The following is a 14,500-nucleotide window of genomic DNA, read 5'->3' on the forward strand; positions in this document are numbered from 1 at the left end:
AGTATAGAGAAATCATTGGATCTTTGCTGTATTTGACTGCGAGCAGACCAGATATCGCATTTGCAGTCGGGGTTTGTGCAAGATATCAATCAGATCCTAAGGAAGCTCATTTAGATGCAGCTAAGCGGATTCTGAGATATCTCAAGGGCACACCCAATTTAGGATTGTGGTACCCAGCAGAGGACGACATCAAGCTCACCGGATTTTCAGACTCCGACTTCGGTGGATGCAAGCTTGATCGCAAATCAACCTCCGGAACATGTCAATTCCTAGGCAACAAGCTCATCTCTTGGTTTTCTAAGAAACAGACTTCAGTCGCCACCTCTACAACTGAAGCTGAATATGTTGCTGCCGGAAGCTGCTGCTCACAAATCCTGTGGTTAGTCCATCAACTAAAGGACTATGGGATCGAGGAAAAGGAAGTTCCTATCTATTGCGACAGCTCCAGTGCTATTGCAATCTCCCAGAATCCAGTTCATCACACCAGAGTCAAACATATTGAGATTCGACATCACTTCATTCGTGATCATGTCGAAAAGAAGAATGTCTCTGTGGAATGGATTCCCACTGCTATTCAGAGAGCGGACCTGCTGACCAAGGCTCTTCCAGAAGAGAGGTTCAATGATCTTTGTGCAAAGATTGGCCTCATCAACCCTGAAGAGTGATGCTGTGTTTGAAGATCTTCTCGAACAGTCATGCTGACTGGTGGTCAACCAACTGCTGCTTCTACGTTCGTCGACGTAAAAAGCAATGAAGTTCGAGTGCTCATCTGAAGAGGAAGTCATCCTGATGAATCATCCAGGATCACGTGGTATCAACTGACTACTATGTTCAGTTGATCAGTAAGTATTTTAAGATGCTTACCTTTTCAAAATCAGTTATTTCAGTTTAGAGCTTTAAGTTTTTAGTTCAAAATCTTTTCTCTAACTGATCAGTTTCTTTCAAAAACTTTAACTGATTATTGGAATTGTTGGAATTGGAATATCCGAAATAGGACAAGATTTTTATAAAGTGAAAATCTGTTTTGATTGAACTTGTCCTGATCTTTTTGCCAAAAATCCTTCCAACCTTTTTGCCTCTGCAATAAAATTTCTTGAAACACTCATTGACATGACATATGTAATGATGCCTTTTGAAGTCCCTCGCAGTGACGGCGGACGCGAAATTGTTTCTTCAATTGCATTTAAGGCACAGTTTTCGAAAAACCTTTTCATCTTCTACATGGTTCACATATTGTCTATTTATACCATGTTGTCTTCATAGTGTTTCTGCATTAACTAACAACTCTCCACAGCTTTCACTGTGAGAAAAAGTTTCAATTGTTTCCAAAGTTGCAGATAAAAATTGTTCCGACTAAAGGAGAAATCTATGACTGCAAAGTCATGGAGTGGAAGAATGACGCTCATAGTCTTGGTCTTCACCGGACCCTTCCACTGGATCACAACGTCTCTCCGGCGTCAAAGTTTGCTCTACCCTCACTTGTATCCAGCGAAGCGAGTGTCTTCCATCCTCATGCCCGGCACATGGATTGGAAGTTCCTGTCTAGAATATGGACAGACTTCACCTGTTTCTCAGGAAACTTCTCACCTTTTGGTGAAGACTCCATGTGGTGCAACAGCAATGCGTAAAAGCTCATTGCCATCCGGCGCAAAATCGACAGTGCTAGTCCTCACGACTGTCACTGATTCGATTCTCCATCTTCACATCTTCTTCTCCCCCATGTATGACGAAGGCATGTTCTGATCCAATTCTTTCATGAACGCCTCGTCATATATTTCCTTCGTTTCTCCTTCCCTCCTCTCGCACTTCTAATTCATCTCTTCTCGTCTGTCTCCTCGCTCTTCGGATAGTATGTATAGTTGCATCTCATGATTATCTCTAACGATACTATGCATACTTTCCTTTCCTTCACACTGCTTTCCATCATTCCTCTGTCTCCCCGCCTTCTCCGTCATTCTTTTTCTTTCTTCTCCACCCACTCCTGACGTCCTTCTCCTTCTGCATTCTCGGGACCTCTCCTCTTCTCAAGACGTTTTCACAACTTGAGAATTGGAGTTGTTGTCTCATTTGATTTTCAGCTTCCATGGTCATCTCTCTCTTTTTGATGTTGCCAAAAAGGGGGAAAGTTGGGAAAGTAAGAGTCAGTGAGTAATCTGTTTGAGAAGATTACTCCTGTCCCTATTTCTTGACTGTAGATGGGATAGCTATGGATCACCAGAAGGATGACGTTTCAGAAGAGACCTCAATTCAACGGAAAACAAGTGAGAGTGGAACAAGCTTAGGAACATTGAAGACACGAAGACAGAAGATGAAGATCAAGAAGTTCAAGGCGCAGCCAAGCAGACTGCTGGAGTCCATGGTTTATCCATGATGTTTTTGTTTTACTTTTTACTCCAATGTAAGTCTTGCTCTGTACCTAGACTGATGGCTTATCAGTCCGTTTAATGAAATGAACTTCTTATTGATCTCACCCTGAAGACAATGACTCTTTGTCCAGGCTCTGATTTATGGTTTTATTTCTGTCTTCTTGCTGTTCTGTGTTTAGAACTGTTTTCGTTCTTGCTCTGAGTACAAGTTATTTAGGTTCTGTTGTTAAGGGGGAACAGCTTTCACCCCTTGTCTAGAACTTGTACTGTGAGCTCAGTCTTTTTGCTGTCTAGAACTGCTGTGTGGTTTTGGCATCATCAAAAAGGGGGAAATTGTTGGGACCCTTGTGGAATATCCTAACCCTTGTTTTGATGATACCAAAATTCATAGGACTTAAATGTAATAGACTAGAATCGTTTTTGAACTCAAGTGTTAGAGTTCGTTTCTAGTTTAGTTGCGGTGTCAAAGACTGAAGACTGAAGACTGAAGACTGAAGACTGCAGTTACCAACTGAAGTATCAGTTGAAGAATCAGTTGAAGACTGATTATTTAATGCGCGCCATGGACTGATACTAAAGTCAAGTATCAGTTGAACATTCCTCCTAGGACTGATCTTCCAACGTTCAGAGGAAGCCACGTACGCTCAAGTACAGCCGCATTAAATGCAGAGATATCTCAATATCTTATCTCTGCAGAGGTCATTCCTATCTGGTGGTTACTTTTCAGAGATGTCACATCTCATGTCCATCAAAGAGAGCCGTTTCCACACAGACAAGGAACCTCAAAGATTGAAGCCTCAGCCCAAATTCGAATTACTCTCCAACGGAAGAAATCTTGAGGACGATTTACGCCAACGGATCTATTCAAGAGTTCTCCTACAAATAGCGCTCGAGGATCACTTCAATCTTCACCGATTCAACGACATAAGCTGAAGCTCTGCCGAAATAGCTACTCAGCCTAAAGCTTAAACCGCCCAAAGCTTGAATCGAAGAAGAGAATTCCAAAGCCAAAATCAGTCACTGCTGATTACATACATTCTCTTAGACCCTAGGCATATATTCTGTGTACCCAGAAGCCAAAGGTCAAACTTGCTTCAAAGAACTCGTTCTTTGTAAGTATAGTTGGCACTCGTTTAAACCTCTCCCCCATAAGAGTGTTTGAGTGACTCGGAGTTTCAGAAGGTGTTCTGAACTCTGATAGGGAAGTCTGAGCACGAGGTGTGCTTAGCAAGGAAATCCTGCGCGAGCTGTGTAGGTGCTGAAATCCTGCGCGAGGTGTGTAGGTAGGGAAACCCTACGCGAGGTGTGTAGGTGCTGAAGAGAGAGTTTATCTTCAGTTCACGGTTTGCAGTGCACCAGGGAAGCACTTGCGGAGTGGATTGTTGGTCTGATCAACCAGCCGTGGATGTAGGAAAGAGTTTTTCCGAACCACGTAAAAGTCTCTGTGTTATTTACAGCTTTCAGTTTTACTTTCATAACCGTGTTATTTCAATTGATAAAACTGAATGCTGACTAACTGAAAAGAGAAACCTTAATCCAACTATCTGCTCCACCGAGGCTATTCGAAACTAAGTTTAATTTCCGCTGCGTATGATATCGATCTGACTCACTATCCTCTGATAGTAAGGAAGAGAGATATCATCTTCATCTTTGCAAACACGACTGAAGCCCCTACGTGGATCAGTTAAGTTCCAGTGACTTAACTGATAACTCTTTACTGAAGAGCTTTCAGTATCAGTCGTCAACCCTGTTGGTCAACACTTATTTCGGTTAAACAGGTGTCTTGTTTGCGTGTAAAGTTTCGTTTCTATCTCTGACTGAGATCCCTCTGATTGAGGTTTGTAGATAGTCACAAAAATAGCCTATAGGTGTATTCCCCCCCCATACACCTATTCGAGACCCCCCGGACCTAACAAGATGCCTGCACCTCACAAAGCCCTGGTCACGGCATGGAGACTGCTACGAGATCGTCTGCCAACCTGCGATAATCTAAGGAAGATGAAGATCACTTTGGAAGAAGAGAAGCTTCAATGCTCATTCTGTCACGAACACAGTGAGTCCTCAAATCACCTGTTTGCCATTTGTTCCAGAACGCAAGAGATGTGGAATGCCATACAGAAGTGGCTAGGGGTCTTCACAGCTCGCCCTCGCTCGGTTACTGCGCACTGGATGATGTTCTGTTGTTTCGGCAATGAAAAGAAGATTAGGAGGTTACTTAAGATGGTGTGGGTTGGTAGTTGCTGGATTCTGTGGAAGAAGAGAAACGACAAAAGGTTTGAAGGAAAGAAATGGACGGTTGAAGATGTGATCTTAGAGATTAAAGCTAGGACTTGGTGTTGGTATAAAACATTTGGTATTTTTGATAAGGAGATGAATTTTTCTGTTTGGAGCTCCGAGGACTTGATCTCGAGAGTGATGTAATTTTCGGTACTGCTGGTACCTTGATTTGATTAATAAATTGCTTGAACAAAAAAAAAACACTATACACTACGTGCTCGTTTGGTTCAAGTAGAGGAATGGAAAGGGAATGGAATCAAATAAAGGAGTGGAATGGTAACAATAACCATTACTTTTATTGAGTGTTTGGTTTAACAATGGAAATGAATCATTAGTAAGGGATTCCCTTTCTTTTGTTTCCCCTCTATTTTGAGGGGTAACAAATTGGGTGATTGGGTTACCCTCAAGTAAGGGTAATGATTATCTCATTATCCAAACCAAACAACAAGTAATGGATTCAATTACTTGATTCCCTTTCCAACCTCTAAAAACACCCAACCAAACGTGGGCTAAATCCTAAACACTAAAAACCTAAACACTAAAAACCTAAACACTAAACCCTAAACCCTATACCCTAAAATAAAATATTATAAAACATGTGTATATAAAAAAGAAGAATGCGTAATCAAGAACAATAAAATGCATGTATTATTACATGAAAATGCATAAAACATTAACCACAAATAATTATTTTTGCAAATACATTTTTTTTTTAAAAAACCCTAAACACTAAACCCTAAATACTAAAACACTAAACTATAAACATCATTAAACCCTAAACACTAAAACCAAAACCCTAAAATAAATACTAAACACTAAAACACTACACACTAAAACCTAAAAACTAAACCCAAAATACTAAAATACTAAACCCTAAACACTAAAACCAAAACCCTAAAATAAATACTAAACACTAAAACCTATATACACTTAAACACAACACACTAAAACCTAAAAACTAAACCCTAAACACTAAAACACTAAAATCTAAAAATCATTAAACCCTAAATACTAAAACCCAAACCCTAAAATATATACTAAACACTAAAACCTATACACTAAAACACTACACACTAAACCCTAAAAACTAAACCCTAAACACTAAAAACCTAAACACTAAAAACCTAAACACTAAAAACCTAAACACTAAACCCTAAACCTTATACCCTAAAATAAAATATTATAAAACATGTGTATATAAAAAACAAGAATGCATAATCAAGAACAATAAAATGCATATATTATTACATGAAAATGCATAAAACATAACTACAAATAAGTTTTTTTTTGGGGGGGCGGGGGGGGGGTCAGCAATCAGAAAATCAGTTTTTGAAAAAAAAATTAGGGGGGGTCAACAATCAGAAAATCAGTTTTTGAAAAGAAAAAAAAATTGGAGGGGGGGGAGGTGGGGCAGGGGGGTGGCGAAAATACCAGATTTATTAAAATGAAATGCATTTTTTGTATAATTTAATGCATTTTTATGTGGAAACTTTATGCATTCTTGTTTGATTTTATATGCATGTGAAACATGCCTATTTTTGGGGAGTTGTAATGGGGATGGTTGGGGGTGGTGTGGGTGGGTTGGGGGGTGGTATGGGGTGGGGTGGTGAAAATACCAAAACTGTAAAAATAAAGTGCATTTTTCTGTTCAAAGTTATGTATTTAATGTGAAAACTTTATGCATCTAAAATATATCTATTTTGTGAAAATCTAAAAATATATATATATTTTTTAATTTTTAATTCCGAAAATTATATTCCAATTTTACCCCTCTCCAGATTTTGCCTTGGAATGCCTTGCCACGTGTCACCATCTTGATGCGCCACATGTCATAAATGTGTGGTCAAGAATTGGTCCTACGATACTACCATAAGCTTGGATACTATATGATCCTATTCCTATATATATATATATATATATATATATATATAGGGTCAAGTTAAACAAAGAATGACCCTATGTATAGAGAATAGAGAATACATCATAACCGCCTATTTAGAGGAATTGAACGGTTATGATTAAGTTGAAAACTCCATTTTATTTACTAATTAATCATATTTTATATATTTTTTATTGAATAGAAGGGTAAATATATGTACATTAACAAAATGAATTTACACTCCACAACTACCCAATTACCATCATTTACGGGGAATACATTTGGGAAAATTTGTTTCTCTCTCAACCATCCTACCGCCTTCCCCCTCCCTTGTGCAGTCACCTTGCCGCTTTCTTCATCCCTCTTCGCCGTCAGTAGCAGTGATGAGCAGCAACGCCCGCCACCTCCTCGCTAACGCAGTTCAACACAGTAGGCTGGACCAAGGCTTCGGTCGCCGGGATCTGCTTGTCGACGCACGCGATCGCCGCTAACTTCACGTAACGGGCCCGTCAAAGCACACGGCTGTCGCCGTTCTTGGTCCGATCGCGCATCCCCGCGCTTGCTGCCCATCTCGCCGATCAAGGCGAGGATCTAGGTTCGCGATTTTCCCTGTTCGGCGGCTAACAACAAAGGTAGGGTTTTTGATCTCTTTCACAATTTTGAGAATTTTTTTGAACAAATCTAGTGCGTCGTTTTTAATTTTCTCATTAATTGAAAGTTCAAAACCAAAAGCATATGACTTTACTTTGGTTTCGATTGCAGATTCGATTTTAGAAGGTTTGTAAGAATCAATGTTGCTTCGTTAAGTTCTTTCAAGTTTGCTGGGAAAAAAAAGGCTTCCCCAATATCTGTGTTTGTAAAACTTTGAATTGTTGCTCTGCCGCACGTTCAAAATATTTCTTAGATTGTTAAATTTATTCTCTATATTTGTTCAAAATGTTTATTGTGAAATTATTATTTGAGAAGCATCTTATTTTGTTTTTCTGTAATACGTGCAAAATATTTCTTTGGTTGTTCAATTTAATCTCCATATTTGTAATGATTTTGGTGTTGGGCTTATCCATCTTTTATGCATTTTATAGGATTGATGTTGTTGCTACCACGTACTTAAATTGCAAGCTTGCGGTTGGAAGTGCAGCTGAAAACAAGTAGGAGTAGTTTTATAGTCGACTCCATTTAACTCGGACATCATCGGCATTTTGCAATGATGGGACACAAAATATTGCAAACTGCAGGAAATGTTCGTTTACAAAAATATGTTCTGTTCATTTATAAATTGTATTATGTTCATTTACAAATTGTACATTCATGAATAATACACTTTTTTCAGTGTACCATTTTTATTATTTATACTTTGTGAGTAAAAATTGTGTCATGTTAATTAAAAAATTATGTTTTGTTTATTGAAAAATTGAATTGTGATTCTTCGTTAGATATTATATTCCTGAATAATATTACTAATATTTGATTAAGAATTGTAAAAATATTTAACATAAAATGTTTTGAAGCGTAAAAAAATTATGAACATCTAAATAAAATATTCAAATTTTTCTTGTTGACATAAAATATTTAACATAAAACATTTCGAACGGGCATAAAAAAACTACGAACATCTAAAATAAAATATTCGATTTTTTTTTTATGACATACAATTTGCAACATAGAACTTTTCGAACAAGCTAAATAAAATTACGAACATCTAAACAAAAATGTTGTATAGATAAAGAGAGAGATGGTGTTATTTAGAATTTATTGGTGGCAACACCTAGTTCTGAAAATTGACTATAGGCAATTGCGGTTTTAACGAGAGATATGGTGTGATTTAGAGAGAGAGAGATAGAGAGATTCCATAAATAAATAAATCAAATTATGTGATGATGACAAAAGAAATGGCTGCATAACAGATTTTACGTGAAGATTGGGATATTTAATATCTTACCAAATATAAATGGATCAATAGAATCTTCAATGTATTAATTATCGATTTTCATGAATATGTATATTACTAGTTTGACCTTATCGATTAAAAATATGGCAATAAATCTGAAAATAATATCACCGTTAGATTGGTAAATTTTAATGATCAAGATTAATTCTTCTTTCTCTACATATTTGTCATTCTCTGTTTAACCATTCTATATATATATATATATAATCCTATAGGGACTGTACATTCGATTTGGATCGAACTGATCCGGACTGAACTGAGAAAATCGAGAATCAACGACAGATATTTTGGTGGATCTACTCGGACACAAGTTGTAGTGTGGACTGAACTGAAACTGACTATCGGTTTTGGTCCAGTTCGGTTCAAAACCAACCAGAATGTTCAACTTTGCAAAATGTTTTTTTTTTTTCATTTTTAAATCAATTTTAGCCAATTTAAGAACAATAATTCATTATACTACTAATCAATACATTAAAATCATAAAATTCAATATACTACTCATTATAAAATTCAATTAGCAATTAGGGTTTGAATTGACCCCCATAACAAAATTCTAAATATAAATATAAATAAAAAAATATATTAATTATATTTATTCAGTTCCGTCCAATTTTCGGCGGGTCTCGGCCACCACTACTATAAAAATGCACATACATAACGCTTCATACATAACGGTTTTTTTAAAAAACCGTTATGTATGAGCGCATTTTTGGAAAAGATAACGATTTTCATAAAAAACAGTTATCTATGTACTGTTGTCCATGGAAATAGATAACGGTTTAAGTTAATCCGTTATGTTTATGCGTTATCTATTAGTTTCATACATAACGGTATTACAAAACCGTTAAGCCGACCGTTATCTATGAGCATCTTTTTATAACGGTTGTTTTAACCGTTATATATGAGCGCCTCAAGACTGTTATGTATTGTTTTTAACTTTAATAATATTATAAAAAATTAAAATCCTAATTTCCTAATACAAACTAGCCAACCCACAGTCTCCTTCTCTAAAGTTTCTTCTCTAAAATTTTAGGAAGTATCCCTCTCTCTCGCCACTCTATCTTGATTCTGGTTCACAGCCGCCATGAATCGCCGCCTCCCTCTGGCGCGACGAGGTCAGCGCCTGTTCTTCTTCCTCCTCCTCTCCTTTCCTTTTGTGCCCTATTTCTTCCCCAATAACAAAATCCCCAATTTCTAGGGTTTTCAGCCTCCCTTTCATCTCTGAATTTCGCCCCTCCGGTGAGTCCCGCCATTGTCGCCGCCTCGCACAGTTGCTCCCTGCCTCAGGTAACACCTTTTCTCTCTCTCTCTCTCTCTCTCAAGATCTATTTCTCTCTCCCTTTCTCTGCTCTCCCTCTCGATCTCCATCTCTCATGTTCTCCGCGGCCTCTGCGAGCCGCGGCGGCACATGCAGAGCGGACGGTCATCGCCGCCTGTGCTCTCCTCTCTCTCCCTCTATCTTGCTCCGCCATCCCCTCATTCTCTTTAATTTCGGATTTGGTTTTCACTAATTTTATTTTTAATTTTTAGTTTTTACTATTTTTTATCGTTAAATGTTGTTGTTTCTGTCATTGTTTTTTTATTAAATTTTTTGTCATTGTTTAAGTTGTAGAATCAGATTGGCGGTGGAAAGCCCAAAATGAGATGGTTAGGAACTCAATTTTGTTGCTCTCTCAATTCTTCCAATTCCCAGCCCTAATTTTATGAACTATTGAAGTGAAGCACCTGCTGACATTAATAAACCTGTATCTGCACCTGCTGGAATCATTGATTCTTTGGGAGTTTTGATAGAGAAATTTGGAACAAGAGCTTGAAATATGAAGGTTGGTTTTATTTAATTAATTTGTTTTAATTAGTTTCTTGTGGTGAATGTTGTTACATATCTGGGAAATTAAAGATAGTTAAGGACGATGGTGGATGGGTTTCTCCTCTATCATTATGCTTTCTCTTGGAGATGTTCATCGTTGCTCAGTAGTTACACTTATTTTGGCTACATTTGGACCCCTCATTTCTTGATTTAAGTAGAATTATTGTTTAATATGATGGTTCAACATGTAATATTAGGTTTGCCATATAGAGCCCAGCGTTGTTAGTTTAATCTTGAAGTTTTTCAATGTTCACATTTCTCTTAATTGCCACTTTGTCCCCCAGGTTGGTCTCATTACTTCAATATCAATATGTTTCTTGTTTTGACCTAGTTAGACAGCATATTGACTCTATGGAGTTGCCTGCGGGATTGTGATCTTGGGTTTGGCTCTTTTAAGCATACTGGAGAAGATACAATATGTTTGCCATTATGAGAATTGTGGGAAGGTAATATGCTCTACTGAATTATAGCATGGCTATGTTTTACCATAATATGATAGTATCTTTATTCGATCATGAAATCACCTGAAATTCATATTATTTGTTTAAAGAGAAGTGGAACATAATCCAGTTGTATATCTTTTCCAGGTGATTGTAGATATACAACAAGTCCAACAGATTTGCTGAAGCTGAGAATATATTGAGAAAGATTCTTCATATGATGGAATTATGAAAGGTTTATCATCTTCTGTTATTTTATTATTATCTATTCTACATGATCTTTCAACTTCATTGTAGCTTGGTGACATTTTGTACTTATTATCTATCTCTTCCAATTACTTTGTTGTTTTAACTGGGAATATGAACTTATTTTTTACATGTGCATTGACATTTTCCTTATTCTGCTGGTTCAAAACTCATGGTGGTAAGAGTACATAAATTGTCTGCTGATTTGTCCTCTAGAAACACCTAGTCCCTTAAAACCTGATCGTGTTTAGCCACATAGGAATTAGAATTAGAAGTGCCTCAATTTGGTGATCCATTTTTCACTCTTATCAGGCACCCCTTATTTTCCTCAAGTCTAATTGTAATTATATTTCTTATTAATAGAGTGTCACTGACATGCTATAGCTGAGCTTGATAAAGCCAAAAGTCTATCGAACGATTCAGAAAGGTTAGCATGCATGAGCATTATAACGGAACTTAATCCAAGTCTCCCTTGATGGAAGATAATGGAAAAACCTCTAACCTTTGCAATAGATAACGGTATGAACTTGATTTTATGTTTATTTATTCTATCTTATGGTTCTTAGCTATTTTTTCCTACTAATTTGAAAACTCTATGAATATTTGTATTAGTTTAGCCACTCGTGATGGTTTGCATGGAGATCACTTTCAGTGCAATAGTAGAAACGAAATAATGAGATCGAATCTTTAATTGTGATTGAATAACATGATCCCCTTAATTAAGGAAATGATAATTACTGAGAAATTGAAATTACCATTATATCCTATTAGTGTAACCAGCGTAATTATCAGCATAAATATTGGGATCAAATCTGTCCGTTGATTGTTATAGATCCATTGGTTTATAATGGTTCTTAATTTATATACTAAATCTAGTTCTTATTTTATATATATATATATATATATATATATATATATATATATATATATTAAAGACAAATATTTAAAGAAGTGAGAAACAATCTCATCCATTGATCATGATCCATCAAACGGTCCAGGATTAAGAATAAATCTCGTGTCCAGATTTTGATGAACATATCAATAATTGTGATGAACATGTCAGTAATTTTTTTTTATTAACGGACGTATTTGTTGAAAAGATGTATTTGTTTAAAATTTGCACTCCAGGATTCGATTCTCAAACGTCCCCAAACGTTCAATAAAATGATTGTTATGTTCATCAAAAGCTATTGAAATGTTCAACGTTCCTAACTTTCAGAAAAAAATAATTTCTCCATAGAACCTAACCATATATATATATATATATATATATATATATATATATATATATAGGAAGAGGTTCTAATAAAAACCTCTGTTAAAATGAGAACTAGGAACCTAATCTTGACCTTTTAAATATTAGATCTAATGGTTAGGATTTAGTCAACAAAAGAAACCGTGCATCTATTATATTTTACTGTGCACTTAAAAAATATGCAATTTATGCAATTGAAACCAACAATGCAAAATACTCAAGCAAATCGAAATTGTGCATCTATGCAATTGAAACTGTGCATCTATGCAATCGAAATTGTGCATATGTAGTTTAATCTCAGCCCTCTATTTTATTTAAATCAATGGCTTTAAATTGGTTCCTAGTTTTCATCTTAAGAGGGGTTTTTATATTAACCCTACCCTATATATATACATATATATATATATATATATATATATATATAGAGGTGGGCTAAAATAAAAATAGCTTTTTTGTATAAAATAGGAACAGATCTCACCCATTAATTTTTCTAGATCGTATGGCCAGATTTCATCCTAGTTTTCAGCCTACATATACACGCATAGGATGCTAGAGGATATTGATGTCATTTTAACTTTTCACAATCAGTTACCAATATATGATTAATTATTAGCATATTATTTCCATATCAAAACAAATCTTTTTTTCCTTAAATCATAACCTAAGCGTGTAATCTCTTTAAATATGCAGTGCAATTGTTTACATACTGAAAACCCAGAAAACTTGAGATTTCTTTAATCTCGTCGTTGCTTGAAGATCCATATATATAGGTCGTCTGGTACGCCGTTCTACTCAATTTACTGTTGTAGGCATTCGTGTCTATATATTTAGTATCTAGGTGGTTGTCAATATAAATTCCTTGAATATAATTGCGCTAAATATAGAACACGAATTCCTCATATTTACGATTGGTTCAGGAATTGTTTAAATAATTCATGCATACATATTAGTAATTCATACTCACAGTTTAAACTATGCTCCCCTTATTTTACATATAGCGTTAACACAGATTCAGAATATCTATTATGATTTGGCTAAGTTTTTTTTTTCTAATTCATTCATAATGAAGTAGTGGTTCACGCCATAAGTTTCATGAAATATGTTGCAAATATAGAACAAAGCGTAAATTAAATTGCATGAATTATGTGTTGATACATCAGGAATTGAAAATTAAATTGCATGAATTACGTTTTGATATAACATGGATCGAAAATTATTTTAATCCAATTCAGGAGCTGCTAAAATAATTCATGCAATCAATTTTGTGATTCATTTCTGGTGTGAATATTGTAGCCATATTAGTTCTCTATTCACATCTTAGATTATGTCCCTTGTGCATATCTAGCACGTTGATATGTTTTTTAATTAATTCATACACAATAAATTTGTAATTCATGATTCAAAATAACTCTAATTATTTGATAAGCTTTCCCAGTGATTCATACATAACAAACTAATTATTCATATTTAATATAATTAGTAATATGATAGTAGTTATTTGATTGCATGCATATCAATTGTATCCAAATTCTAGATTGTCCTCTAGAAAAGCATGATATGTTATATTATAATAGTAACCACAAATGTATGTAGATAATTTCATTATATTTTTAATATATCATGTTTCATTTCCATTTAACATCTGATTTTGAAAAGGGGAATAAACCAAGGAGAAATTGCAGGAAATGCGATCGTCTTGTTCTGACTCACGTAATTGCGGGAAGGTAGTTGACAAAGTGAGCGACGAGGAGTGACTACCACTACTGCGTTGTCAATTCATTATCTCATTGCTATTGAACAATTTTTCGTTTTTCACATTTCAATCTTAGACATTGGGTTTTTGGATATTTTTGATGCTTTGAAAAAAAAAACTTCCATTGATTATGACTGTTGTTGTTAACTATTTAGTTTGAATTAAGCTCTTATACTGTGGAACCATTAGATACGTGACAGTCCTTAAATTCCTATTTAACAAGCATTGAATCATTATAAGTTAGTATTTACATCTCTTCACAACAACAAAAATTAATAAAAAAAATAAAAACTAGAGATCAATTCATGCCGATGAACTCAAATATTCATGCAATTGTATGTAACAAATGTACCACATGTGCCGCCAATTCATACCAATTCCTCGATTATTAATATATTTTTCACAGTCACACACAATTGAATTGTCGATATACTTTAAAAAACCCCCAATAAAAAAATGAACTTCACGC

General features: G+C 35.5%; 1 protein-coding gene and 1 long non-coding RNA gene across 4 annotated transcripts; both read left to right on the forward strand.

The window, feature by feature from the left end:
- Positions 1 to 4,283: 4,283 nt before the first annotated feature.
- LOC131008306 (uncharacterized) lies at positions 4,284 to 4,787 on the forward strand. Its single transcript, XM_057935194.1, has one exon. It carries the CDS (start codon positions 4,284 to 4,286, stop codon positions 4,785 to 4,787), a length of 504 nt encoding a protein of 167 aa, XP_057791177.1.
- Positions 4,788 to 9,467: 4,680 nt separating this feature from the next.
- Positions 9,468 to 11,659, forward strand: LOC131013358 (uncharacterized). 3 transcript variants are annotated; one of them, XR_009097655.1, is made up of 5 exons: positions 9,468 to 9,757; positions 10,077 to 10,293; positions 10,673 to 10,783; positions 10,925 to 11,012; positions 11,387 to 11,659. It is a non-coding gene; the product is annotated as an uncharacterized LOC131013358 (long non-coding RNA). The 3 variants fall into 3 exon arrangements; XR_009097656.1 differs by having other exon boundaries at positions 10,669 to 10,783; positions 10,925 to 11,659; XR_009097654.1 differs by having other exon boundaries at positions 10,925 to 11,659.
- Positions 11,660 to 14,500: the final 2,841 nt, after the last annotated feature.

Source organism: Salvia miltiorrhiza, chromosome 2 (assembly GCF_028751815.1).
Source record: "Salvia miltiorrhiza cultivar Shanhuang (shh) chromosome 2, IMPLAD_Smil_shh, whole genome shotgun sequence".
Taxonomy (NCBI): domain Eukaryota; kingdom Viridiplantae; phylum Streptophyta; class Magnoliopsida; order Lamiales; family Lamiaceae; genus Salvia; species Salvia miltiorrhiza.

What these genes read in the sequence shown, in the direction of transcription:
- LOC131008306 (XM_057935194.1), top strand. Translation starts at nt 4,284, where the DNA reads ATGCCTGCACCTCACAAAGCCCTGGTCACGGCATGGAGACTGCTACGA.